The sequence below is a fragment of the Pan troglodytes genome, chromosome 23 (assembly GCF_028858775.2).
Source record: "Pan troglodytes isolate AG18354 chromosome 23, NHGRI_mPanTro3-v2.0_pri, whole genome shotgun sequence".
NCBI classification, from domain to species: domain Eukaryota; kingdom Metazoa; phylum Chordata; class Mammalia; order Primates; family Hominidae; genus Pan; species Pan troglodytes.
The window spans coordinates 38,810,492-38,837,723 of NC_086016.1; the positions used below are offsets into that span (position 1 = coordinate 38,810,492).

The window sequence follows — 27,232 nt, forward strand, 5'->3', positions numbered from 1 at the left end:
TCTCTGAGACTCAGTTTTTCAGAGAATGGGAGTTTCATCACCTACCTTAATGGGGTGGTTTTAGGGAGTAAGTGGGTAACCTCTGTAGAGTTCCATGCTTAGTACTTAGAACAGAAAAGAGACTGTTCCCTTCCATTCCCTCCTATCACAACTTTTCTAACTGTTGAAATCCAGCCCCCACCCCCTGCCCAGATGCATCTGGAAAGCCAATGCCTGACCAGGCCTGGGTCTTCCTGAGCAAGCAGAGTCTGACTGGTACAACCTTTATTGCTTCTCCAGCATTTTCCAGAAGAATGGTGTCATTAGAGGGCCACAGGGGATGGGGGAGTAAAAAATAACATAAACGAACTGAACAGAAATGCAGGAGGGTGGCGAGAGGAGCCGAGATTGGGTGTTCAGGGCAGAGAGGTGGAAGACCAGGGGCAGTCAGTGCTTCTTAGCTTTCAGCCACCAGAGTGGAGAATTCTGCAGAACAAAATGACAAGGAAAGTGAGTCAGAGGCGGGGATGCAAGAGAGACTGTCCACACCTGACTGTGGGGCCCTGGGTGGTGCTCTCTCTGGGTTCTTGCTTCTGCTGCAGCCCCAGAGCGTAAGTGTGAAAATGAATGAATGAATAAATGAATGAATGAGCAGATGAGTGAAGTGAGGTGGGAAATGATGGGCCTACCATATCTTTTGCTTCATCATGCCATGCCACACCCAAAATCATTAATAATAACTACACTAATAACAATAGCAATAATAATAATAATAGTTTTCTGAATGCTTATCGTATGCCAGGCACTATTCGAAACACTTTATATGCAATATCTTATTTGACTCTGACAATAATCCTGTCTGGTGCATTTTGTCATTGTTCCTGTTCTACAGATGAAGAAACTGAGGCTCAGGGTCCTGATTTCTGGACTTCTCTGCTGTTTTTCTCCCCGGGAGATGAGAGAGGACAAGGAGTTTGCTGCCACGTGCCACTACGTGTCTCTGAGATGCCATGTCTCAGCCTGCTGGGGAGTGTAGGGTCTCAGGCAAGTGCCCATCGCCCTAGAAAATGCAGTGTTGTATTGGCTGGGCACAGTGGCTCACGCGTGCAATCCCAGCACTTTGGGAGGCCGAGGCAGGTGAATCACTTGAGGTCAGGAGTTTGAGACCAGCCTGGCCAACATGGTAAAACCCTGTATCTACTAAAAATGCAAAAATTAGCTGGGTGTGGTGGCGGGCGCCTGTAATCCCAGCTACTCCAAAGTCTGAGGCAGGAGAATTGCTTGAACCCAGAAGGCAGAGGTTGCAGTGAGCCGAGATCGTGCCACTGCACTCCAGCTTGGGCAATAGAGTCAGACTCTGTCTCAAAACAAACAAAAAAAAGAAAAGAAAAAAGAAAATGGAGTGTTGTGATGTGGGGAGAGCACAGGCTGGGGATTGAAAGTTAGGGCTTCCAGGCTTAGTCTGGCCCTATTTGCTGGAAAATGTATCTCTCTGGGTTTTGGTTCCCTCATCTGTCAGTGGAGTGAAGAGAGGGGCCAGTAATAATTGCTTGGGTGAGACAAATAAAAAACTGGTCGTGAAATGGCTTCAAAAAGGCCACAAAAAGTATCTGAGACTCATTTGAGGTGAGCTGCGTCCTCCCTGGACTTTGTGTGGAATACAAATGTAAAACCCCACCTATCAGTTTCTTAGTTTTCATCATTGTACTGTGGTTATGTAAAATATTAACACCGGGGGAGCTGGGTGAAGGGTGTACAGGACTCTCTATACTATCGTTGCAATTCTTCTGTATATCTACAATTATTTCAAAATAAAAAAGTGAAAACACACACACACACAAAAACCAAACCAACACATGCTGTATTGTAGAAATAACCTGGCACTGGGCTGGGCACGGTGGCTCACTCCTGTAATCCCAGCACTTTGGGAGGCTGAGGTGGGCGGATCACGAGGTCAAGAGATCGAGACCATCCTGGCCAACACGGTGAAACCCTGTCTCTACTAAAAATACAAAAATTAGCTGGACGTGGTGGCGCACACCTGTAGTCCCAGCTACTTGGGAGGCAGAGGCAGGAGGATTGCTTGAACACAGGAGGCAGAGGTTGCAGTGAGCCGAGATCATGCCACTGCACTCCAGCCTGGTAACAGAGTGAGACTCTATCTCACAAAAAAAAAAAAAAAAAAAAAAGAAAGAAAGAAAGAACCTGGCACTGGCCCTGGCTAGATGAAGGGACACGTACCTGGGTGCCTCACCTTCCTGAGGTTTGACTTAGGAAATAGACATCATCCTTTCCTGTCCCCAGGCTGTCCTAGGATAGGAAAAGTGGGTGACCTGGATATGGGGGATGCAGGGTGGGAGAGAGTGAGGGTCCACCAGCTGGTTTTGAAATCTCCAGGCTCTCTGGCTGAGTGGTAACAGCAGTGCCAAGGATGGAGTCTCAAATAAATACCGAAACAACAAATACTCGTACAGAATCCCTCCCATAGGGCAGGCGTCAAAGTTCTTGCTTTCTCAGCCAGGAGCCTGTGATCTTCCAGGACCTCGGTGGGGCAGGTGGTTATTTTGATATGTCTTTTATTAGCAGTACTTTTATTAATTATAGCTAGTAACTAACATTTATCGAATGCCAATGTGGGAAGCATTTTGCATATATTATCTCATTGAATCCTCATGACTACTCCATGGGAGAGACACCTTTGCATTTTACAGATGGGGAAACTGAGGCTCAAAAGTTAAGTAGCTTGACCATGGTCACACAGCAGACATGATTCAAGCTAGAAATGCTCTTAGGCTTCCTTCTTCATCCCTGTAGTTTCCGACCTACTTTGACCTTGGTATAGAGTGACGCATGTCCCAGCTCAAATATCACCATCCCATCGCATTAGTCCTTTTTTATTTACTTCATAGTCCTTGGCACTCTCTGAAATGATCTTATTTATGCACTTATTTTTGTCAGTCTCCCCCTACTAGAATGCAAACTCTAGAGGGCAAGGGAGCCTCTCTCTTTCTTGTTCACTGTTCTCCTGGCAGCCACAGTGTTCCTGGCACACAATAGGTGCTCATAAATAAGCTCTGGGTGGATGGATGGAGGGATGGATGGACAGATGGAGGGAGGGATAGAGGGATGGATGGATGGGGGGTAGATGGATGGATGGATGGAGGGAGGGAGGGATGGATGGATGAGGAATGGGTGGATGGAGGGATGGATGGAGGAGTAGGTGGATGGATGGATGGAGGGATGAGGAATGGATGGATAGAGGGATGGATAAAGGGAGAGAAGGATGAATGGATGGATGGGTGGGTGGGTGGATGGATGGATGGATGGATGGATGGATGGATTGATGGATGGATGGATGGGTGGGTGGTTGGGTGGATGGATGGGATAGCTCACGAGTCCTTCTTAGGGGTCAACAAGTTCTGACTTACTTTATATAATTCACATGACAGTCTGGGAGGATTCTAATTTTATAGATGGGGAAATGGAGGCTGGGAAGGTGAGGTGTCAGGGTCATGTGGAAAACAAGAGGCAGAGCCAGGACTTGGCCTCCGGCCTCAGGAACCTGCTACATGAATGTGGAGAGGCTACTCCTGAGAGGGCTAGTGTCCCAGCTCAGGCAGAAGCATGAACCCTCTACAGCTTCAACCTGTCATTTCATCCAGCACTGGCATTCCCTGTTTGGGGGCACTGAGTTTCTCTGTCCTGGGATAAAGGATGCATGAGCCTGTCCAACACCGCCTGCTCATGGAGAGATTGTCAAGAGGGGAAGCTGGTCATCTCTGTTTTCCAGCCTGCCCTGACCCCTTCATCCTCACTCTGGAAATTATGGGCTCTCAGGCTGCTCATCGGTAAATAGCCCGTTGGTCACCTTCGCACTAGACGGGATTTGGTGCAGCTGGTGTGACGGGGACCCAGGGACACCAATGAGGGACTCTCCGGTGACGGAAAGTCAGACATTTTGGAGCCAGACTTTGGGAGCTACTTTGGAGCTGTGGGGTTTTTGAAAGCCTCTTAAATCAGCCCCTCTGCCCACCCGGCAATCTGTTCTCAAGCAGCCAGGACATCACAGTAGCCACATGCGCTGGCCTTCAGCAGAGAACAAGGAATTCTAATTTTATCCCCTCAGAACCTTCAACAGGGGACTTTGTAGATAAATTGAGGGCAGGAGCCACCCCTTCCGTGCCTTTCCTATCTGCCTCAGGGCTGAGCTCTTAGGAGCCAGCCAATTAACGAACAGGTCTCCTAGCCAAACCCTTCCTCTAAAATGCCCAGGTCTCTCCTTAAAGAAAAACAAATGACTGGCCGGGTGCAGTGGCTCATGCCTGTAATCCCAGCACTTTGGGAGGCCGAGGTGGGCAGATCCCAAGGTCAGGAGTTCGAGACCAGCTTGACCAACATGGTGAAACCCCGTCTCTACTAAAAATACAAAAGTCAGCCAGGCATGGTGGCGCGCGCCTGTAATCCCAGGTACTCAGGAGGCTGAGGCAGGAGAATGGCTTGAACCCAGGAGGTGGAGATTGCAGTGAGCTGAGATCGCACCACTGCACTCCAGCCTGGGTGACAGAGCAAGACTCCGTCTCAAAAACAAACGAACAAACAAACCAACAAAGACTACACAAAGATCCTGTAAACTCTAGGTCAGCTGAATTGGTGGTAGGTAGGATCCCAGGATGGGGAATGTAGCTTTGAATGGTCGGGTTCTAGTCTTGGCTTTGCCATCTGCTGCTGTCCCCGGACAAGATGCCTCATCCTCCCTGGTCTTGCTTTTCTTATGAGTGAGTGTTGGGTCTAGAAGACGCCTTTCCAGCTGTCACATGGTGTTTGGAGCAAGCAAGCTGGGGGTAACTCCCAGCTCCCATTTCTTGTTCCTGTGACCTTCAACTAGATGCTTCGCCTCACCTGTCAAATGGAGCTCATGATAGTGCCCACTTCCTTAAGTTGTTCAGAGGAGCCAGCACTGAAGCTCTCGGTCACAGGCCTGATGCATAGCAAGCTCTTGGTATCTGGTGGTGTTGCAACCAAGGTGTTTCTGTACTTCGAGCCACTTTGAAACCAAGCCTATAAACGCCTGATTGCTGCCCGGCAGAAGCAGGAGGCTCTAAATGGTATTGTAACTGGTATTTGTTAGCATCATCGTTGTTCTTGTTGCCATTGTTTGTCTCCATGATCCCAGCATTTCCTGCCTCCACCCTGGCACCTACCTACAATCATCCAGCAACCCTGGACCTACATCTGAATCTTGTTCCATCACTATCTGGCTAGGTGGCCATCAGTCACTACTTTAGCTCTCTGAGGCTCAGCTTTCTCATTTGTAAAGTGGGTATAATAATGCCTGTTTGGATGGCTATTAGAAAGACCAGATGGGGTAGTACGCCTGACACACAGTAACTGGTTTATAAGTGTTAGTTCCGCCTCCCGTGTGGATCTCCCCAGCACAACAGACACAGGTTGGAGCTTTGACATAACATTAACTACGAAAGTCCTGAAACTAAGCAAGACAAGGAAGATATAAACAGAGGGCACGGAAAGCCTAAAGAGCAGCCAGCTGACCTGGTACAAGTTTCCGACCCATCTATCCCATCAGAGCTAGCATCCCACCTCCGGCACATCCATCCATGGCAACTTAGTTCCTGATCCTCAGTTTCCTCATCTATAAAATGGGGATACTGGGACTATCTCCTTATAGGGTTATGGTAAGGGCTCCATAAGATAATGGAGAAGGAGTGCCCAGCACAGTGCCTGGCACACAGTGGGAATGCGACTAAATCAACTCTTAGTGTTGACAGGTAGAAGAGACAGTCTTCCTTTGGAGGCATCCAGAATGGTCATTGTCTTCTAAGACATGCAAGGACAGCAGTACTTTTGCAGTCTAAATCCTCGCCCAAGACCCTCTGGGGCCAGCTTGCAGATGTCATCATTGTCCAACCAGAAAGCGACAAATGAGGAAGACGGTAGGGATGGGGGTGGGAAGGAGGCAGCAGAGGGAGGATCAGAGGACTAGAGGATTCTGTTCTTTTCTTTCCCTTAGGAAACTGAAATTAGCCTAATTAGGTCTGTCCCAGTCCAAGGCCTCGGGGATTGGACAAATTTAGAAGCTATTGACAGGTGAGACCAACACACGCCGATGGCCCAAAGCGAAACTGAGCCGGCCATTGAGTCAGCGGCTGGAAGGCTCTTTCCCTCCCTCTGTCGTGATGACCGGGATGAAGGAGCCGGCCTCCTGGTTTACTGGTTTATCACCTCACCTCTAAATAGCTCCCGGGCTCGGTTTCTTATAAATTGGTATCTCAAACAGGGATCACCTTCCCATCCCGGAGAACTGGGAGGCAGAGTCACTCCGGGTCAAGCCAGACAGCCACAAGGAGGCCGCGTCAACAGTTCTGGGGCTCACTCTGTGCCAGGCACCGCACGGTGCATTATTCCATTTCATCCTCGTCGGCTCTCTTATCTTCATTTTGTTTACAGAGAAACTGAGGCTGAGTGTCACTGTGTCACTCAGCTAGGAAGATTCTAACAGGCATGGCTGGGGCCAGGGTGCGTCTCTTCCTCAAAGGTTGGAGTTAAATGGTCCTGGTTCTGACTCAAGCTGCAACCCCCAGAGGTAGAAGGAGAGGGTTGCGTGGAGGGGAATGTCTTTTTCCACCAAGCAGCTGCTCCCTTTCACAAGAGGCCAGTTATGTAAGGAAGGCTGCTTCCTCTCCCCTTGCTAAATCTTTTCTAGTGCAGCATAAGGCCAGAGCTAGGGAAAGTCCACACGGGAATAAAAAGAGCAGATTGCTAAGCACAGAAGCCATTTATAACTAAAACGTCTCAGCTCAGCTTAGGGGAGGGAGTGGTGGAGTCAGGAGACCCGGGTCCCGTTGGGCCAAGGACTTCTATGTGACTTTGGCACTTACTGTCTACGGGGCCTCAGTTTTCAAGTCTCTCAGTGGGGATCACAGTGTCCCCTAGACCTCATTGAGCTGGTACCAGGGTGCAATGAGATGGGACAAAGCATCGTGCACCTTAGGGCTCTGCCCTCAAAACCCTGGGCTTGCCTTGATATGAGCATCCTGTCCTACTTAGAAATCAAAACCCCATAGAGGCCGGAGGGCTAGAATTACAGGGAGACCGGCAAATTCTCCTTCTATCTCTCTCACTTTTCTCCTGCTTTAGACTCAATTTCCTTTCTGTTGAGGATTGAGATTCCACCACTTTTAAAAGGTTTTGGGTGGCTTACGAGCAAAACATTCCCGTAAAATAAGAGGAAAGGAATCATTTCTAGAACATTCTCTTCATTCGAGCAACAGCCCTGTAAGGTGTGTATTTTTCTCCCCACTTTCCAGGTGTGGGAATGGATGTCCTGAGAGAGGAAAAGATACAGCCATTCCCACGGCTGATCCCCAGCATTTGGCTTTCTAATTTCTTCCTGAATCAGGTGCTCCACCACAGCCCGAGGCCTTATGCTACCACTCCACCTCTCACGGTAAATAGGCTACTTAAGGATAAAAGGGAACAGATTTTGCCAGAGGGAAGCAGAAAAGGCAAATTCCTTCAGGCATGTGAGTGAGTGGCGAGGGGTGGGGGGGTTGCAAGGTTAGGCAATAATGATGACTACATGTTTCAGCAACAGAAGCAAAATGCAAACCCCAAACTCTTGAGTTGAGACACACTTAAAGCAGAGGGCAGTGGATCCATTGCCGGGAATGGGTTTCAGGAAGAATGTAACTAGGACTGCGTGCAGGCACGTGTGCACACGGGGCATGCGGATCTTCTCTGCAGCAAGATATTAGGAGTCAAGATTTGAAGAGGGCCCTGAGGCTTCACAGCAAGTCGCTCTGCTTCCCTGGGCCTCAGATTCCTTGTATGTATCAGTAACAAAGATATCTTGTAGAGCTGTTGGGAGGTTTGAATGAGTTAAAAGATGTAAGGCCTGTGTGCTGTACTTGGCACACAGGAAGTGGGGATGAATGCTAACCTCGATTCCTGTTGGTCAACACACTCTGCGGGGGCAGGTATTGAGTTTGGAAGGCCCAGGCTGGGGACACATGCTCGTGTGAGGCAGGATGGCAGAGGGTCCTGGCTGGACCACCGAGCCTCAGTTCTAGCTCTGCTACAGAGAGACCCTGGGCATGTCACTTCTCACGATGCCTCAGTTTCTCCACTTGCAAAATGGGGATAGTGACGGCATCTACTTCCTAGGATTATTGTAAGGCAGTGGTGCTCTAAGTGTGGTTCGCCAGATCATTAGCACCATCTGCTAACTTGTAAGAAATGCAAAAGTGTGGGCTCCACCTAAGGAATCAGAAACTCCTGGGGTCTGGCACAGCCATCTGTGTTGCCATAGGCCCTCCAGGTGATGCTGACACCCGCTCCCAGCTGGAGACCTGTTGTGAAGGTGAAGCGTTTGAAAAGCCACCTGCCACATAGTCTGCTTTGTCTGCTTTTTATTATGCCTGGGCTTTGCAACTGCAGGTGCTTTAACAAAGATTTTTTTTTGGCACCCTTCACCTCTTTTTCTAGCTTCTCTTTCCTTTTCAGCCTTAAGCCCTCCCCATGTCAGCTCTGCACCAGCCTTTTAGGGTGGCCTTTGAGAATCAATCAACCACATCTATAAAAGCCTTTGAGCTTCCTGGAAGTAGTTGCCCCAGAGACAGGAATGCAAAGGGTTATTATTAGAACTCTGTCTTCCTACCCCCTCCCTTCAGTACAGGATCTTCAAGAAACTGATAAGTATCACTCACCTTCAGAAGGACAAACACAGCAGAGAAGAGAGGCAGTCCCTGGTTTGGGCTCCGTGGCACCTGCTACAGACAAGTCTCCACAGATCCCCAACCTTGGCTGGCAGATCATCTCCCACTACATACAGCAGTTACGCATCCTCATCACTGCACAGTGCTGCCCAGAGCTGGGCACTTGTTCATTCATTCATTCATTCATTCAACCAAATACACTTTTCTTTTTCTCCCACTATGGGCCAGGCCCTATTCTAGGTGCTGGGATTAGAACTGAAAAAAACAAAGTTCCTGCTCAGTGGACCTGACATCTTAGTGGAGGAGAAAGAAATAGGCAATAAGTCAATAAATATAATCATCTTATAGTAAATTAAACTATGAATGAATGAATGAATGAAGCAGGCAGCACAGGTCACGTGCTTCGGAGCTCAAAAGACCCGACTTTCAGACTTTGACCTTTTCTCTTCCTAGCCCAAAGGGTTTATGCAAGCCCTTAGCCTCTCTGAGCCTCAGTGTGCTCACCTATAAAATGGGAATCATAATAGTATACACTTCAGAGATAGCTAGGAAGATTAAATGAGTGAAATGCTAAGCACGGTGCCTGGCACATATCGAGTGCTCTATTAACTTAGATGCTATTGCCATCATCACTCAAGGTCACGCAGCTGAGCCAAAATAGTGAAGTGGTCTTCTGTGTAGAGGTTTATCCACTGAGACATCTGTGAAATCCCAGGGCTGGAGCACACCCCAGTAATTGGCTAGTGATCTGCCCCATGTCCCATCTTTTTTTTTTTTTTTTTTTTTTTTTGGTTTTTCGTTTTGTTTTGTTTTGTTTTTGAGATGGAGTCTAGCTCTGCTGCCCAGGCTGGAGTGCAGTGGTGTGATCTTGGCTCACTGCAACCTCCGCCTCCCGGGTTCAAGCGATTCTCCTGCCTCAGCCTCTTGAGTAGCTGGGATTACAGGTGTGTGCCACCACGCCTGGCTAATTTTTGTGTTTTTAGTAGAGGTGGGGTTTCACCATGTTGGCCAGGCTGGTCTCGAACTCCTGACCTCGTGATCTGCCCGCCTTGGCCTCCCAAAGTACTGGGATTACAGGCATGAGCCACTGCGCCCGGCATGCCCCTTGGTTTTAAAGACAAGGCACTTTATGGTCAGAGGGGCTCTGGGACATGCCCCAGATCCCGCCAGGAGTTGAAGGCATCTTCCAGCTATAGGTGGGGCTCGGGCCTTCTGGCCTTTAGAGAGAGTGACAGCAAAGCAGAGTATCTGAAACAGAATGTCCTGGGCCCCAAAAAGGCTCTGCTTCCCATCTCGCTGCCTATTGGGCATCATTGCACCCACCCTTCCTGCGTTAGGGGGTTGGGAGTGAGGAAGGGGGCATCTGCATCTTCCCACCTCAGAAGCATGAAGTGTGGGGCCCCAGTGCCTCAGGGTGGTCTGTGCTCATTGTCTATTTTATGTCTTGCCTATGAGCTCAATGGAGGCTGCACAGGTGGGCCTGGACCATGCTGTTGGGTTTGAATCCTGGCCCTGACACTTGCTGGCATGGTGACCTTGCACTCACTCCCTGAGCTGCCCTTTCTACATCTGCACTTATGTCCTCTGTTGTCCCAAGGTCAAATGAGGTAACCAAACCCAGCACTAGGCTGGACACACATGACATGCCCAGCTAATAAGTCTTTCCTCCCATTCTTGGCAAAACAATCTTCTTGCCCCTTTCTGAACATACCCTAAAGTTTCCAGCCTTGGCTGGTGCCAATACCTTGCCTGGACCCCACTCCCTCTGTCCCCTACAGCCTGTGGCTTAGCCTCCAAGTCCGTACAAAATGCCTGATGCCTGCGCCTCTGCCTCTGGCTGGCACTATCGCTTGTTTGTGTATATGTGTAGAGCTGCAAGCAATTTGCAGACAGTAAAAATGACATTGCATGGCCGGGTGCAGTGGCTCATGCCTGTAACCCCAGCACTTTGGGAGGCTGAGGTGGGCGGATGACTTGAGGTCAGGAGTTCAAGACCAGCCTGGCCAACATGGTGAAACCCCGTCTCTACTAAAAATACAAAAATTAGCTGGGCATGGTGGTGCGTGCCTGTAATCCCAGCTACTCGGGAGGCTGAGGCGGGAGAATTGCTTAAACCTAGGAGGCAGAGGTTGCAGGGAGCTGAGATTACACCACTGCACTCCAGCCTGGGTAACAGAGAAAGACTGTCTCTAAATAAATAAATAAATAAGGCATTGCAGTGGCCATTTATTGAGCATTTGTTATGTGCTGGGCACTACAGGCCACATTTCCATGTTATAATGCCTAGTTTACAGATGAGGAAGCTGGGGCTCAGGGCTAAGGAGTAGCTGCTCAGGGGCACCCAGTCAGGAAATGGGCCTGAATTATTTTTACCTCTTCCATTGCCAGGCACAGAGTTGCTACTCAGTCAACATCTGCTGGATCTGTTAGAAGAGTTTAGTTGATGCCTTAAGATCTGAGTGTGGCAGGGAGGGAGGGAGGGAGGCAGGGAACTGGGCCGGGTTTGGCTGGTTTCTCTTCATCAGGTAGGTTGTCTGTGAGCAGTCAGCCATGAAGACCCAGCCCAGGGCTTCTGAGCTATGGCATATTGGCTGCAAATAAAAATGGAAGGCAGGTCTGGAGGCCAGGGTCAGGGTTCAGATGGGAGCCAGGCCTTGGGGTGGAGCTGTCTGATAAGCAGATTGGTGGGGATGGGGGTGTGAGGGAGGATCTGCCAAGCACCAGAAGCCCCAGGAGCGGCCAAGCCAATGATGCCTTTCCAATACCCTCTGCTCCACTCCTTTAAAACCACCTCCCTCCTTCCCAGCCACAAGAAGGGCAGCTGGCATCAGATGGCCAGGGGACCCCCTGCATTTGACCTGGATAGGGATTCTCCATTCTCGTTACTGGCAGGAAACAAACAAACAAAAAAGAAATCAACAACAACAACAAAAAAAAAACCCTCTAACTCATAAGCATACACCTACTTTCATAATCCTTGTACCTTTCCCAAAGCAATTTTGTGTTCACAGAATCTTAATTTTCACAACGAGCCCAAATAGGTCTTAGGAGAAGCTGATGCACCCCATTTGCCGGGCAAGGGAACGTAGGTGTGCAGAGGTGACGTGTTCAAGGTCACAGCTGGCAAGGGGCAGAGAAGGAGCAGAGCACGGGGTTCTGGGCTTTACACTCAGGCAGCGGATGTTTATGAAGCACTTGCTTTGTGTGGGGTATTGGCTAGATACTGGGGCTAGAAAGATGAATGCAACCCAATCCCTAGTTTTAAGTTTTACATCCACTTACATGTTGGATGTAAGTGGGTAGAACGTGAAGATTCTAGACAGAAGGTACCCTTGTGAAGGTACCTAGTTTTAAAAAAATTAGCTAACAAATACATATATAGCATTTACTCTGTGCCAGACACTGTTCTAGGCACTTTACATATTAACACATCAAACCCTTGTAATCACCCTGTAAGAATTATCATTCTATTCAGTTCAGAGATGAGAAAACAGAGGCTCAGAGTAGTTATCAAATTATGCAAGGTCACACAGCTCGAAAGTGGTAGGGCTGGGATTTGAACCCAGATAGCCTGGGGCCCAGAGGCCAAACACCTACACACAGTTTTCTCTGAGACCAGCAGAAAAGCCTATTATGGGAGCAAATGGCAGCTTAGCATGCTGCAAACACTCATTCAGGCCTGGTTCTAAATCCCCACCCCACCGCTGTGTCCTAGCTCTTTCAACTAGGCTAAGCACCTTCAAAGTCCATTTGCCCACCTGCAAAATGGAGATAATTCTGGAGAAAATCATAAGCTAAGAGAGATGGCAATGTGGGTGTGCTCTATGAATGCCACACAGAGCCAAATGGAGAAAGGAGTGGACGGTGGGCCACTGGTCTCTCACCTGTGCTGACATTGAAGCCTGCAAAGCAAGGCAGGGCCAGGTATTCCCTGTCTGAATTCCCCACTGATTTCTGGTTTACTGTTTTTCCTGGCTCTGCTGCAAGGCTACAATAGTATATTTGAGTAAAAGCCAAACAGGTTTTGAGACTTGGGGATACAGGACACCAGGACAAGATGCTGAGGAGGACAGGAGATAGGAATTTCCATCCCTGGAATCTGAGGATGTGAGAGGCAGAGGATCCTTGGGGATTAGTCGGCCTCATTTCCTTGGATTAGAGATGGGAGACAGAGGCCCAGCGATCGAGAGACACTGCCCAAGGTCACACAGCCAGTTTGGGCAGAGGTTGGGCCAGTATCCATGCAAAAATGCAGGCAGAGTTCAGGAAAAAAAAATCCCAAATCCTCCTGGATCCCCTATCCAGCAGGAAAAACAGAATCTATTCCTTTTAGGTTTTCAAATTAGGAAAATACACCAGTTTTCCTTTGTCTGGAGTATGTGGCAGAGCTCTCAGACCTAATGGACTGCTTTTTATCTTCTAATCTGGGGGAGTGAGGGACCCCCGTATCATCCCTTCCTTGTGACAGACATAGCTTCAAACTTTTCGCATCCAACACCCCAAGATCCACAATATGCCCAGACCCCAGGTCATGGCTACCCACCGTCAACCCCAATTTTGCCATCCCCATCTTTGTCTCCAGCAGCCATCAGCATCTTGGTTTCTTTAGCAGACAGGTCTCTGGCATCTGGGGAGAAGCCTTTTAGGATGAATCTGGAGGAAAAAAGGAGAAAGCCGGTGAGGGAGTCAGGCCGAGGTCGCCTTGCAGGACGCTGGATGGAGGGTGGTCTGGTGTCTGTATGGGGAAAGGGATGGCTGGGACAGGCAGCGAGCAGCAGTCACGCACACGGATGCTCTGGGCCAGGTAGCCTGCTCGGTGGCTGTGCTTTCATGGGTGAGTATTTAGGAAAGGACAGGCTGTCCTCAGTGAAAGGTTGTCCTCACTTCAGGGAGGGCACCTACATTCGTTAATTTATCCAACAAGTATTCACTAAGTGTCATTTCTGTGTCAGGCGTATGCTGGAAAGTGGGGTCACAGTGGTGATCTTCGGAAGGCACTGGAAAAAATAAGGAGGTCACGGACTCCGAGAGAGACCACACAGTGTGATGGGCCGTGGAGGAGGGCGCTCAGAAGTTGTATCCACCCACCTGTGGTGAGGGGAGGAGGGGGGAGGCTTCCTGGTGAAGGTGATGCCTGGAGGACAGGGGGAAGTCAGCCTCTGTGAGTGTGTGTGTGTGTGTGCGCGCGTGCATAAGTGTGCATGCATGTTGGATGTAAGTGGGTAGAACGTGAAGATTCTAGACAGAAGGTACCCTTGTGAGATGGTTTAGGGGAGAGACAGGATGGGTGGGGAAGTCCCTACTTGAAAGGCCTCTCCCTACACCCACCCGCTGCTTCTCTTTTTGACAAAACTCAAGGCTTTCTTGGCCAGAAAGTGACATAAGGCAACCTGAGTCAGTAGACATGGCCGGGTGGCTGAGGGAATTATGGTGGGAGATGCTTTTGCAGATGGAGGCATGCATTTTCCTAGCCACAGCCTTCTCCTTCTCTGCTTTTCTCCAAGGACCCCTGGACTCCCAGAGGTGGTTCTGCATCCCTGGCTTGCCCAGAAATTGCACCAGCCACACTAGTACCAGAGGGCTGGGGGCTGTAGGAAGGTGGAAAGTGTCTTTTAGACAAATGAAAATCAATGAAATACTCAAGTGAATGCTTTCTGCCCTGCCTATGGTGTTAGGCAGCAAGAAAACTGCCTCTTCATTTGCATTAAATTATTAAGTAGCAACATTCCATTAGCAATATTAAGTGGCTATCATTTAACCTACTTAGTTGCACTTTCAGCTGAGGGTTTTACTCTTCCGAAGCAATAGCACTAGGAAGCCTTCTCCCCTGGTGCCCTGGGTCCGAGCCCTGCCTTCATGCACGGTTACTTTCTGTGAAGCAGGCAGAGTGAAAGGCAGGTCTGATGGACACTTGGAAGCTAGAGTCCCAGCCCCCACTCCCTCTTGTGCAGCCGTGGGCTGGGCAGCCCCTGCAGGCCTCCGCTTACCCCAGCTCATCCTCCTCGATGAAGCCACTTTTGTCCTTGTCCAGGATGTGAAACACCTTCTTCACATCGTCCGCACTCTTTTTCTTCAGGCCGACCATTTGGAAGAACTTTTTGTGGTCGAAGGAGTCGGTAGCTGTGGGGGGAAGAGCAGGGTCAAACAAGGACCAAAAAGGCTGGTAGGGAAGGCTGGGAGAATGGGGGGCGTCAAGGCATTTGTTGATGGATTCCCACATGCCAGTCATGGGGAATGAGAGGTACCCACCTCCATCGGAGGGCTGAGGGAGCCCGGGCAAGGGAGGATGCCCTGTCCAAGGTCACAAGGCTGGGAGTGGAAGAGGTGTGCTCAAACCCAGACCTCCCTGGCTCTCAAGCCCGCCCCCACACCCCACCTCCACTGCACCCATTGCTGATGATGGGAGCAGCACCTAAGAACCAAAGGCTTCTGTTCTTCTGAGAACCTTGTGTCCAGGAAGACTTTTGAGTGCCAGCTGGTTGGGAGTGGGCTGGGGAATTGAAGGGGGCATGAACATGGTCCTGGGGTTAGGGGGAGGAGGGTTGACCTTCTTTCTTGGCCACAGCCTTTGTTGCCAGAAAATTGACATAGAAAGGACAGGTTTCCCTCAAGGTCATACAGTGGGAGGAGGAGGGGCAAACCCGGAAGTCCTGGCTCTGCGCAGAAATCCACTTCGGAGGCAGTGGGAAGGGGGTGTTGGGAGGCTCCCGAGAAACACCCAGTTAAGTTTCTTCCCACATGGGCTTGAGGTGAAGGGAGAGGGTTATCCCAGGACCCTGGGAGGGTGGCTTCCCAGAGAGGTTCTTGTGCCCAGGGGAGGGGGTGCAAAGCAGAAAGAAAATGGGGGTCCTTTTCTACCTGCAATTTTCTGCATCTTGGGGTCCTGTTTTAGAACACCTGGGGAAGGGTACAATGTTAGATCATGTAGTGTGTGTGTGTGTGTGTGTGTGTGTGTGTGTGTGTGTAGGGGGTGGCTGTTGAAGTCATGTTCTCTTCCCCTCAGCACAGGGCTAGAGACAAGGAAAGTTGCCCTGTCCACCTCTGACACTAGGCTGGGCAACCCAGTTCTAATACCCCTTCTGCCCAGCTAGGTGACCTTGGGCAAATGTCTTGTCCTCTCCAAGACAGTTCCCTGGTTTCCCCATCTGGAGGACAGGGGAGGAGGAAGGCGGGCAGCTTAGCGCTGAAGTCCCGGGCAGCTGGGAGAGGTGAGACTGCCAGTTCCCCTCCCCTGCCCGCCTAAGGAGGCTGGAGGTTTGAGGCACTGAGGATGCCCCGTGCGGACTTAGGCAGAGCTGTGCGCCGGCTCCAGAAGGTCACCTCGCCCGCAGGTCCGTTGCTGAATCTCAGTAAAGGAACTAGGACAGTCAGGGGGCCAACAACGGCTACCGCCTGGCGGGAAAAGTCCTGTCCAGAATGAGGGTCCAGGAAAGGGGTCTCTTGGAGAGGAGGATGCCCCCTGCAGTCCTCTCTAAGTACCTTAAAGAGGACGTCCAGAGAGCTCGTACAAGGACCCTGGAGCTCTCTCCTCCGACCCTGGTCTTCGCCCTTGGTCCCGGACCCTGAGTCCTCCCAACCACCGGGCCTTCGGCACCCTCAAGTTTCTGTAACTTGGGCAGGGCGCCCTCTTCCCCGCCCGCTCCCCGCGCCAAGCCTCGCCCGGACAGAGTTTGGGAACTGCCAAGGACGCCCCCGCCCCGACCTCGCCGGCGCCCAGCGGGAAGTGTGGGCAGAAGCGCGCTGGGGAGGATCCGCCGGCTGCGGGGCCAGCGGAGTGCAGGGGCGCGGGCGGTGGACGAGGGGAGAGAGATGGGGAGGGGAGCGCGCTTGCTCACCGCTAAAGGCTCCCACCGCCTTCTTGATGTCCTCAGCGTTCAGCAAGTCTGTCATCGACATCCTGCAACTGTTTGAGCGGGCAGAGCAAGTGCGAAAAGATTAAAAAGTGCTTTTCTCATCATTTCTGCTCATATGACCAGCGCTGCAGTGCTGCGCGCCGGGCGCACGCCCGCCGGGCCTGGCATGGCGCCAGGGGCCCGGACTCTGAGCGCAGCGGGAGCGGCTCAGTCCAGCCGCGCCGCTGAGCAGCGCCGGCCGCCGGCAAGAAGGCGCGCGGACCTGCTACCACTCCTGCACCGCCAGGCCAGGGGTCCGCGGGATCCCAGGGGCTGCGGCCAGGGCACGAGGGAAGGGGCCACATCTGGGATTTAGGGGGCACTGGCGTCACCAGCTGGGTCCGGAAAGTCCACCTGCCGTCAAGGACACGCAGGAAGTGCGCCGTCTCAGATCTGGGAACCTCGGAGGATGTCCTGCCGCGTGGGGGAAGATCCTGAACCCTCAGCGGCCAGCCTGCACCTCAGGACCCCCTAGGCCCTGCTCCCTTTCTCTCTCCACTCCTATCTCAGCCTCTGCTCTGGTCTGTCCTGGATGCAAATTTATGCTGCAAAATCTGAGCGCTGAGGTCCTGAAACCTGACCCACCCGACGCAGGGAGGAGGTGGCAGGGACAGGGACAGGGACAGGCAGGAGCTGCTGGGGCCCACTTCGGGTGCCCCATCCCACATCTGGCCAGGGATGCATATTCTAAAACCTGATTTGATGTTTTACTTTTATTTTTTATTTTTTTGCTGGCTTGATTTTTCGAAGAACACTTCTCAGATCTCTACTAACTACTTGCTTTCCTGGTCTCCTGGGTCCTGGCATCATGGGTCCAGACTCCCCGTACTCCTATAAACCTTTTTTGGGCATAGTAGGGTGGGAGAGTCCGCTTGGAATTGCTATGCTCCCTCCCAGAAAGCCCCATATGTGTTTGGAAGAAGGGTAGCACCTTCAGACCACACTTTCTAGACAACCTAAGCAGGTGTGGGGGTCTGAACTTCACCTCTGGAAAAATGTCACGGTGCCTATCTGTATGCAGCCAGAGACCCGTTGTGTTCTTCCCCATGGTTCCCAAGGTTTCAAGCTGCAACCAGCTGCTTCTAGAGTGTGTGAGCGCTGGACAGGGAGTCAGGAGGCCTGGGTTCTAGATCCTGGGCTGCACTAAGTCCCAGTGTGACCTTGGGTTGTGACCTTCTCTGGGCTTCTGTCTCTCTCTGATGTGTTGATGACGTCAGTGGTCCCATGTAGTGGGACCTGGGGACTGCAACTTAAGGTATGGGCAGGTAGGCAGGGCCTTGGGCTGTGGTGGCCCTGGGTGGTGGGGACCAGGGAGAGCAGCTGTCCAGCTGCCCAGTAACTCAAGTTCCCTGACATCGCTGTCAACACTGTCTCCTGCAGCTCAGCCCTGGATGGCTGCCCTTCCTGGAAACCTTAGGATACCGCTGCTGGCTCCAGCTGCCCCCTCCCTGTGAGTCAGCTCCTTCAAGCCACAGCCCGCCAGCTGGCTTCCAAGGCACCAAGGATGCAGCTCCTGACCTGATGCCTCTCAGCTCCAGGATTTCCCAGGACCCCTCAGCTGCCCTGGACCCTGCTGCTACTGCCGTCACCTCTGCACCTTGTCCCCAGCTGGGCTGCTGACTCAGATATGCCAGGCTCCTATGCTATCATTTCAACTCCCAGGCTCAGCTCACTCCAGGGGCCTAGTTGGAGAATGGATTTCCCCAGCTGAAGGACCCTTCAGCTATACCAGTGGAGAAACGGAGGCGCAGAGAGTCCGTGAGTGGTCTAAGGACACATGGTAAAGCAATAGCCGAGCAGGGTACACCCCTGGGCTCACTCGTGTGGAGTTCAGTGACTCTCTGGGTGATCCTCCCTGGTGCCTGGGACCCAGCTCTATCAGGTCCCATACATCTCAGCCACACACTGGCTCCTGGTGAGCCCCTAAGCAGCTACCCTGTGGCAAAGGCTGCAGCCTCAACAGGGGCCCACTCTTCTTCCGTCTCCTTCCTCCATCTCTCCCTGCTGCTGAGTTCTCCTATCAACTTGACACCCCCTCCGGGACTGAGCCCTCCCAGCCAGAGCATCAATGTCATTAAGTCAGCCCATCAGCCCTCAGTAGTCCTCCTCTGCCCTCTGGGTCCCCTCTGATGGCATCACCAGAGTCCACAGATGTCTGACTCCACCCCTCTTGTTCTAAGGCTGGGGAATCTGAGGCCCAGCCACGGGGGGCAGTGGGTGGGGGGAGTTTGCCCCAGGCCACACCAGGAGTCTGGGTGGAGAAGCAGGAATGCATGCTCTCAGCCCTACATTCCACAGCTGCCCTGCCTCCAGCACCCCCACCGCACCCCCCTCCCCGGGTCACTATGGACAGGGGAGATGTAGCTCTCCCTTCCAGCTGGCTCATCCTGCTGCATCCGTCTATCCTCCAACCTCGGTAGCTGCCACTCACCTCGGGTGGGGGTGGAGGGCTGGAGCCTGCACTGAAAGGCTGGGCTGGTGGGAAGTCCTGTCGGGAAGTGAGCCTGGAGGTGGGATGGCCACCTATATAGGCTTCTGCTCTGGCTATTTTGGGAGGTGGCACTCCCCGTAGCCCCTGGCCCCCTCCCCTTCCGGTGTCAGGTACTCCCCAACCATGGCGCTGGGTGTCTGTATCACATTCAGCCTCCCTGGGCCCATCAGGCCAAGACTATTAATAACTCTTGGCCCCTGCTTCCCTCCAGCACGCAAAATTGAGGCCCAGGCAGGGCTCGCCTCTTCTGTGAAGCCTTCCGTGACCACTGTAGATGGCAGCGATGCTTCCTTCCTCCATATCCTGCCAGGAAAGGAAGAGAAACAGCAAGGAAAAGAATGAAACAAGAACTGTCCTCTGTGCATGGGGCTGAGCCCCATTCCTATGCTGATATGATCTCTCACTACAGCCTTGCCAGGTAGACATGGCTGCTCTCGCACAGATGAGGAAACAGCATAAAGACGTTAGATGTTAAGTGACCTGCTGCTCAAAGCCACGGGCCTGGGGTTGGGAGCGGACTCGGCACTTTTGTGCGAGGATCTAGTGCCTGGTAGAAGGAGATGTTCCGCATATTCTCAGACAAGTCCCTTCCTCTCTCTTTCTCAGTCTTTCCACCTGTAACATGAGCCCAATCAGAGGTAAACTGTGCTCTATAGATGGGCTAGGGTGAGGGGAAGATGGACCCCCTGAAATTGTATGCGTGTGACATTGAGGCACAAAGGCCCAAGCCCTTCATGATTTGCAAAGAGATCTCTGACATTGTCTGTTTTGGATTGGAGATGACCATCTGAGGGATGTGTTTTGAGAAGCATGAATGACCAAATGAATTCAATAAATACGTAGTGAATATCTAATCTGACCACCATGAAATGTTCCTCTCCTCATCCCTAACCTGAAAAGAATCTCCAGGGCATGAAGATTGTCAGTGGTGGGGTCTAGTTCTTCACAGTGACACGAGGAATCCCAGGCTCCATGCATAGGCTGTTTGGAAGCTCCATGGATAGAAAGGGCCGAGGGCAGGCTGCATGGGGGGAGCTGGGACTGGGGCCTCCTTGAGGTGTGGTGCTGGTGCCTGAGCTAGGTTGCTGGTGGTGGCAACAGGAAGGAGTGTGCAGATAGGGGAGCACCTCTTGGAGAGAAGCTTCCAGAATTGGGGCTGTGGCATGAACAAGAGGGACAAATCCAAGCTGACCCTAAATATTCAAGGTGGGGTTTGCTGAAGAAGGAAGGTGTTGATTTTGAAGGCAGGGAGTGTACGGAGGAGGTAGTGCTCAGTCGAAGGGATGATAGCGTGAGTGGTGTTGAATCCTAGGATGTTAGGGCTGGGACAGCCTCCGTGGTGATCGGCTACAAACTTCTACAAATGACATCATGTTATAGATGAAGAAACCAAGGCCAGGGTGACTTACCCAAATCCCCCAGAGAGTAGTGGAAGCGCCAAGAGCTGATGCTGGGTTTAGGGGACCTGAAGGACACCCTGGCGGAGATGTGTCTGAACTCTGGAGTGAGGTCAGGGCTGGACCCTGGGGGCTTTGTCATCAGAGAAGTCAAGGAGTTGATCTCGTCAAGTCGTGGGCATGGCTGAGCTCAGGGAGCCGGGATGCAGGAGAACCTTGAGGATGAACCCTTGAGGAAGATCGCTGGCTGGGGCCTGGGAAAATAATTACACTTGTTTGTTGAACAGTGTGCTGGGTTCTGTGTGCACAGCATCGCACTTTGATTCTTGTATCCCCTTAAGAGGTAGGCAAAACCCTCTCTTTTTTACTAATGATGGAAGAACAAGGCTCAGAGAGATTGGGCAACTTGCCTAAGATCACAGAATGGAGGTAGGATTTCAGTGCCGGTTCTCTGACTCCAAAGCACTTGCTCCTTTCTACCACACTATCCTGCTTCTAGAATAAGACCGGAAGACGGGAGCAGCACCTACTGTGGGTGAATTCTCAGGAGCCCAGATGGCCTTCCTCTTTGTCCCCATAGGTCTTCTTCATGTACCTCTAATTAAGCAAATCTGAATGGGCTGAACCATATCGTGTGTGTATGTGTGTGTGTGTGTGTGTGTGTTGGGGGGGGGTGTGCATTTATTGAGCACCCACTGCATACCTAGTGCTTTATGTGCTTTATCTCAGACGTTCGAAGAAATAGAATCTCAGAGAGGTTTAGTGACTTACCTAAGGTCACACAGGTAGGAAGTAAGTGGGAGAGCTAGGATTTAAACTGAGCACTTCTGATTCTGGAGGATCTTTCCCCCTACAATACTTAAAGTAGGGTAGAGATGTCCTAAAACCTGAGTCATATATCTGGAAACATGATCTAGTTTTTTTTTTTTTTTTTTTGCTCTGAATCTGTGCTAATTGAAGCAGGCTTCATTTTACTAATTTGGTTAATTATACAAGGGCCTTGATGCCAGAAAATGGGTTTATCAGTCAGGTCTGTTTTTGCCTGTAAGTGATGAGAAAGTCTGACTTGGGCTAGCTTAAGACAGTGGGGGATTTGCTAACTCATGCAACTGAAAAGTCCACGAAGGTTCAAGCATGGTTTGATCCAGAACTCAAATGCTGTCAGGAAGATGCTGTTTCTCTTACTTCTCAGCAATACCTTGTGCCACTCTCTCAAACTGGTTGACCCATGAGGGTGGCAAGATGGCTGTCCCTGCAATGCTACAAACTTTCAGGTCCAAGTCCTTTGGGGGAAAGGGAGTCTACGGCCCTAGAGTTTGCTCAAAAGTCCCAGAGCTATACAAAAATTAGCTGGGTGTGGTGGTGTGTGCCTGTAGTCCCAGCTACTCAGGAGGCTGAGGCAGGAGAATCGCTTGAACCCGGGAGGTGGAGGTTGCAGTGGGCCGAGATCACGCCACTGCACTCCAGCCTGGTGACAGAGTGAGACTCCGCTCAAAAAAAAAAAAAAAAAAAAAAGTCCCAGAGCTGCACTCACTGGTTGTGATGAGCTCAGTTTGGCCCATATCATCCCTGAACCTGTCACTATTGATTACAAAGGGAGCACAGGCCTGTGGCACAAGACACTCTTCAGGCTTGGAGGAGGCAGAATGTCAACACCATTGGAATGGCCTGGAGAGGGAGACTGTCCCTGGACAGAGAGGTGAGGGGCTTTGAGCAGTCAAAGCCCACGAAGTCATTGTTGAGGTAAGTCCCTGGGGACTGCCCAAGTGTGCCGGGCACACGGGAGGTTCATGCCCTAAGTCCTTGATGAGTGTAATGACAGTTTGCCTGCATCAAACTTCTAGGGCATGATTCACTCTGAGGCCCAAAGTTGCTTTCCTGGACTTAAGTCCCCTCCCACCAACCCAGGCCCATCCTGCTCTGCGTGAGACCTTAGAGACTCCCACCCGCCTAGGACCTCCGCTTAAAGGCAGCAGCAGTGCCCAGGGGAATTTTCCTCTAGCTTCAGGGTTTCTTACTGTGAGCAGGGAGGAGGACCCTGAGTAGCTAGGCAGATGCCACAATCTCACACTGACGCCCCCTTCTATCCCCTAAAATGAGGCGTGGTCTTTAGCTGATCACATTCACAGAGTTCCAGTAACATATATGTTACCAGAGTGGATCCCACTATCTTTTTTTTTTTTACAGATGAAAAGTTTTTACAGATGAACCAAACTGAGGTTCAGAGAAGGCAAGTCACTTGCCCAAGGTCACACAGTTCGCCAGGACCAGAGCCTGGTCTGTCTGCCTCTTCTCACATCCAGTGCTCTCCCTGATGCCCTCTCTGGCCTCCCAGCTGGTGGAGGGGAGGAGGCCAGTGTGTGCGGGCCAGCAGTCTCTCAGCTGCCGCCTGCCAGGAGATAAGTATTCAGCTGTTAGCTTCGCTGCTGCTATTTCATGAGTTCACACTATTTCCACCTGCTGTGGCTGGGAACAGGATACAGAGTTCCCCACGTCCAGGGCCCCGGCAGGCTGGGTGGACATCGCAGGATCTCATGATATCGATGAGATCAGCCCTGTGGGATGATGTGTATTAACTCAAAGAGCCGGATCTCAGGAAGTCTGTGGACTTGTTTCCCCTTCCTCCCCTCACCCATGCTTAAGCACGATTTCCCCCGGAGAGAGCGGCCACAGGGAACATAGTCATGAGGATGGCAAGGGCATGCAGATAGATGGCCCTGGGTCCCTGCCCCGGCTCCACCCACTTGCCCACTGTGTGATCCTGAGCCAGTTGGTTCATCTCTCTGGGTCTCAGTTTTTCCACCTGTAAAATGGAGCTAAAGAGGAAGCCGTGGTGAATACTAAATGAGATCGTGTCTGAGAAAGGCTATAAAATCCAACACAAACGATAATGGGGGTTGCCGTTGTGAGGAGCTGACCTTGATCCTGGCCTGCCCCTGAATGAGAAGACCTGGAATAGCCTTATGGATAGAAACCTGGAGAGCCAGGGGTGCCCACCTCTGAAAACCACTGACTCTCCAGGAAGGTCTCCAAGACCAGGACCCAGTGTCCTTGCTGGGGAAATGAGGAGCCACACGGAGGGGAAGAAAGGGAGAATCAGAGAATGTGAATGCTGGAAGGGGCTGGGGCTGGGGGTTCAGACGCACTGTGGTCTGGAAGGGCCTAGGGCTCTGGAAAGAGGGTGGGTTAGGGCTCAAGGGGCCGGGGTGAACAGAGCTCTTGGCCACCTGGGTTTATGTTCTGCCCTGGAAGACTCCACCCCATCCCAGTGCTGCCCAGAGGAACCCTGGGAAGGGGTTACGGCCCCACGTGGACTGGAGTGTGAAAGGGGAGCAGGGCACCCCTAGATCATGGCTGAGGTCATGGGCTGAGGGCGCAAGAGGGAGGCATGTACTCAGAAGGCTGGAGAGGATTGGAAAGAGGAGGTCTCTAGGTTCTCCCTTCTTGGGTGGTACTAGAGGGTGGGCCTGGAGGAGCCGAGGGAGGAGGCTGGTCCACAGGGCTTGAGAATGCTCAGCCCCAAGGCATCTTCACCCCAGCTCCAAACGTAAAGGGGGTCCTAGATTAAAAAGGCGACATCCCCTCTCACTGTATCCTCTCTTCCTCAGTCCCCTCCCCATCAGTCCCTCCTGCCCCCATCACTGGCACAGCCCACGCCCTGCAACAGAGTAGAATGGTCCTTGACAGAGGTGTGTGTCCGTGTGTGCCTGCATCTGCATGGTGTGTCTGTGTGTGGTGTGTGTGGTGTGTCTGTGGTGTGTGTGGAATGTGTGTGTGGTGTGTCTGTGTGTGATGCATCTGTGTGTGGTGTGTGTGGTGTGTCTGTGTGTGGTGTGTCTGTGTGTGGGGTGTCTGTGTGTGGTGTGTGTGGTGTGTGTCTGTGGTGTGTGTGTGGTGTGTGTGGTGTGTCTGTGTGTGGTGTGTCTGTGTGTGGGGTGTCTGTGTGTGGGGTGTCTGTGTGTGGTGTGTGTGGTGTGTCTGTGTGTGGTGTGTCTCTGTGTGGTATGTGTGTGGTGTATCTGTGTGTGGTGTATGTCTGTGGTGTGTGTGTGGTTTGTGTGGTGTGTCTGTGTGTGGTGTGTGTGTGTGGTGTGTCTGTGTGTGGTGTGTGTGTGGTGTGTGTGGTGTGTCTGTGTGTGGTGTGTGTGGTGTGTGTGGTGTGTCTGTGTGTGGTGTGTGTGTGGTGTGTGTGGTGTTTGCAGTGTGTGTGGTGTGCATCTGTGTGTTTCTCTGTATGTTGTGTCTGTGTATGGGGTGTGTGTCTGTGTGGGTTTCTATGTGGTGCATTTGTGTGTAGGTGTGTGTGGTGTATGCAGATGTGTGTATCTGTGTGTGTTCTGTGTGTGGTGTGTCTCTGTGTGGTGTGTGTGTGTAAGGTGTGTGTGGTGTATACATGTGTGTTTGTGTATGGCATGTCTATGTATGGTGTGTGTTTGTGTATGGCGTGTCTATGTATGGTGTGTGTTTGTGTATGGCGTGTCTATGTATGGTGTGTGTTTGTGTATGGCGTGTCTATGTGTGGCATGTGTTTGCATGTGTGTCGAGGGGGAGGATGATGAGTTTGCATGTGTGTTTTTTCTGTTTTTTTTTTCCTTAGAGACAGGGTGCAGTAGCATGAATATAGCTCACCACAGCCTTGAATTCCCAGCCTCATGTGATCCTTCCACCTTGGCCTCCCAAAGCATTGGGATTATAGGCATGAGCCACTGCACCCAGCCTCCATGTGTTTTTTGGGGACTCCCATCCAGTGCTCTTCCTTGGCTCTTGGGAGGGCCAGTGGCTGACCCTTCAGAGCCATTACAACAATCCGTGTGTGTCCTCTTCAGCATCTGGCTTCTTTGCATCAAAATCAGGCAAGTTCTAATGCTCTGAACTCTCCCATAGCAAACAGGGAAAATCAAGGGCTCACCTCTAACCACTTATCTACACCCCAGTGCTATGGGCTGCCTTTGTCCCCCCCAGATTCCTATGTCGAAGCCCCAACCCCCAGTACCTCAGAATGGGACTGCATTTGGAGACAGGATCTTTACAAAAGTGATTAAATTAAAATGAGGTGTTGAGAATGGGTCCTAATCCAATATAACTTGTGTCCTTACAAGCAGAGGAGATTAGGACACAGACAAGCACAGGGAGAAGACAGCCATTTACAGTCAAAGAGAGGCCTCAGAAGAAAACACCTTGATCTCAGACTTCTGGCCTTGAGAAGGGTAAGAGGATCCATTTCTGTTGTTCAGGCCCGCTCCCAAGCTGGCTAACACACCTGGCGATGGAAAGAGCCTGCTGAGGGCGCGTGAAGGAGAGGGTCTCCATTCCCGTGATCACAATGCAGATGCCAGCCCATGTGCTCATGAAAACTCTCAAAATCCTTTGAAACTGCAACATTTCCCTGCTTTAAAAAAATGTGATTATAAATATGCCATGTACTCTTTAAAGAAACAATAGAAAATAGAGGAGCTAAACAGGGCCGGGGGTGGGGGGGGCATGTCACCAGTAATCCCTTGCTACCCAAATACGACCATGGTTACCATTGATTTCAGAGGTTTTCTGTCCTCTCACTCCTGCTGGACTATCTACCTGCTGATTGTCCTTCATGTTTTAGCTTGGGTGTCACCTCTTACCAGAAGTCCTCCTGGGTTTCTTCTCCCTGACCTCATGCACCCCCTAGAACTCTGCATTTGCCTCAATAATGGCCTCCTATTATTCTGCTTGTTCTCTCTGTGTTTTCAGTTGCCTTTTCTGCTGGTAGTTTGAAGCACCGCCATAGTGTTCAGCTTCTTTCCAGGATGGACTCCAAGGAGAATAAATCAAATGGGGGATATTTTTATGTTTGGCTCTGTGTGTACAGTGGTTCTTCTCTAAGATATTCTTGGACTCCTACTTACAGTGCTGTCGAACTCCATTTATTCACCTGCACTTTAGAGGCACCTGCTGGTGTGTAATTAGTCTTCCAGGAACCGTGACCTTCCCTGGGAACTATAGCCTCCTGTCCCCAGGAATCTTAACTCCTGATCCAAAATGGCAGCTCACATTTCGATAAGGGAGGGTGCTCTGGGGAACAGGGAGCTGGGTATTTGAAACCGGCTGAGCAAATCCAGAATGTACGATCGCTATCTGCCTTGGTGTTCCTTCAACCAATAGGGGGATGCTTGATGTTAGTACCAATGTAAAGGCCCCAGGTTAATACAGCTAATGTGTTTTAAGGACATCGTTGAACCAGTTTTTTCTTATTAAATATTTATTGCTTCCATCCTGATTCTGGGTCACATTTGACTGAGAAAAAAATGTTTTTAAATTCAGAGGCTGAATCAGTTTGAAAATCCAATAGTTCCCATTTTGTTTCAATACTGCAGACTAACCCACAGCTCATGTTGGGGTTTAGGACCAAGGTTTGCAGAATGACAATGGCTGAGAATTGAGAAATAAACACAAGCACCAATCAAGGCAGAGAGGAAATGAACTGAGGCAGCAGAACTGCCCTCCCCCTTTCCTTCCTCCTTCTTCCTCTCCTCCTCCTCCTCCCACCGCTATGTCTCTCCTCCTTTGTTCCTTTCCCTTTTGCCTCCTTGTCTTGCCTTTCTTTTCCCTAAGTCTCAATCATGAATGCTTGGTCTCACAATTCTACAGGATTAGGGGGCCCTTAGTCACCAATCCAACCATCTCATTTTCTAAAGGTTTTCCCTTGTATTACTTTTTAAATTATGGTAAAAGAAACACACAACATTCACCGTCTTAACAATTCGT

At 51.1% G+C, this 27,232-nt stretch overlaps 1 protein-coding gene and 1 long non-coding RNA gene across 2 annotated transcripts; one reads left to right on the plus strand and one right to left on the minus strand.

Moving 5' to 3' along the window:
• Positions 1-249: 249 nt before the first annotated feature.
• Positions 250-16,685, minus strand: PVALB (parvalbumin). The gene is made up of 4 exons (XM_016939097.3): positions 16,547-16,685; positions 14,699-14,831; positions 13,255-13,364; positions 250-465 (listed from the first exon to the last, which is right to left on the minus strand). Exons 1-4 carry the CDS (start codon positions 16,605-16,607, stop codon positions 437-439), a joined length of 333 nt encoding a protein of 110 aa, XP_016794586.1. The 5' UTR covers positions 16,608-16,685; the 3' UTR covers positions 250-436.
• Positions 16,686-16,699: 14 nt separating this feature from the next.
• Positions 16,700-19,954, plus strand: LOC107970246 (uncharacterized). The gene is made up of 2 exons (XR_001712683.2): positions 16,700-18,361; positions 19,306-19,954. It is a non-coding gene; the product is annotated as an uncharacterized LOC107970246 (long non-coding RNA).
• The last annotated feature ends 7,278 nt before the right edge of the window (positions 19,955-27,232 follow it).

Excerpts from the sequence above, each read along its gene's own strand:
- PVALB (XM_016939097.3), bottom strand. The coding sequence starts at position 16,607 with ATGTCGATGACAGACTTGCTGAACGCTGAGGACATCAAGAAGGCGGTG. Across the intron at positions 14,832-16,546 it reads GGCGGTGGGAGCCTTTAGCG|CTACCGACTCCTTCGACCAC; the intron begins GTGAGCAAGCGC and ends TTCCCCCCACAG. Across the intron at positions 466-13,254 it reads TGGCAAAATTGGGGTTGACG|AATTCTCCACTCTGGTGGCT; the intron begins GTGGGTAGCCAT and ends TTTGTTCTGCAG.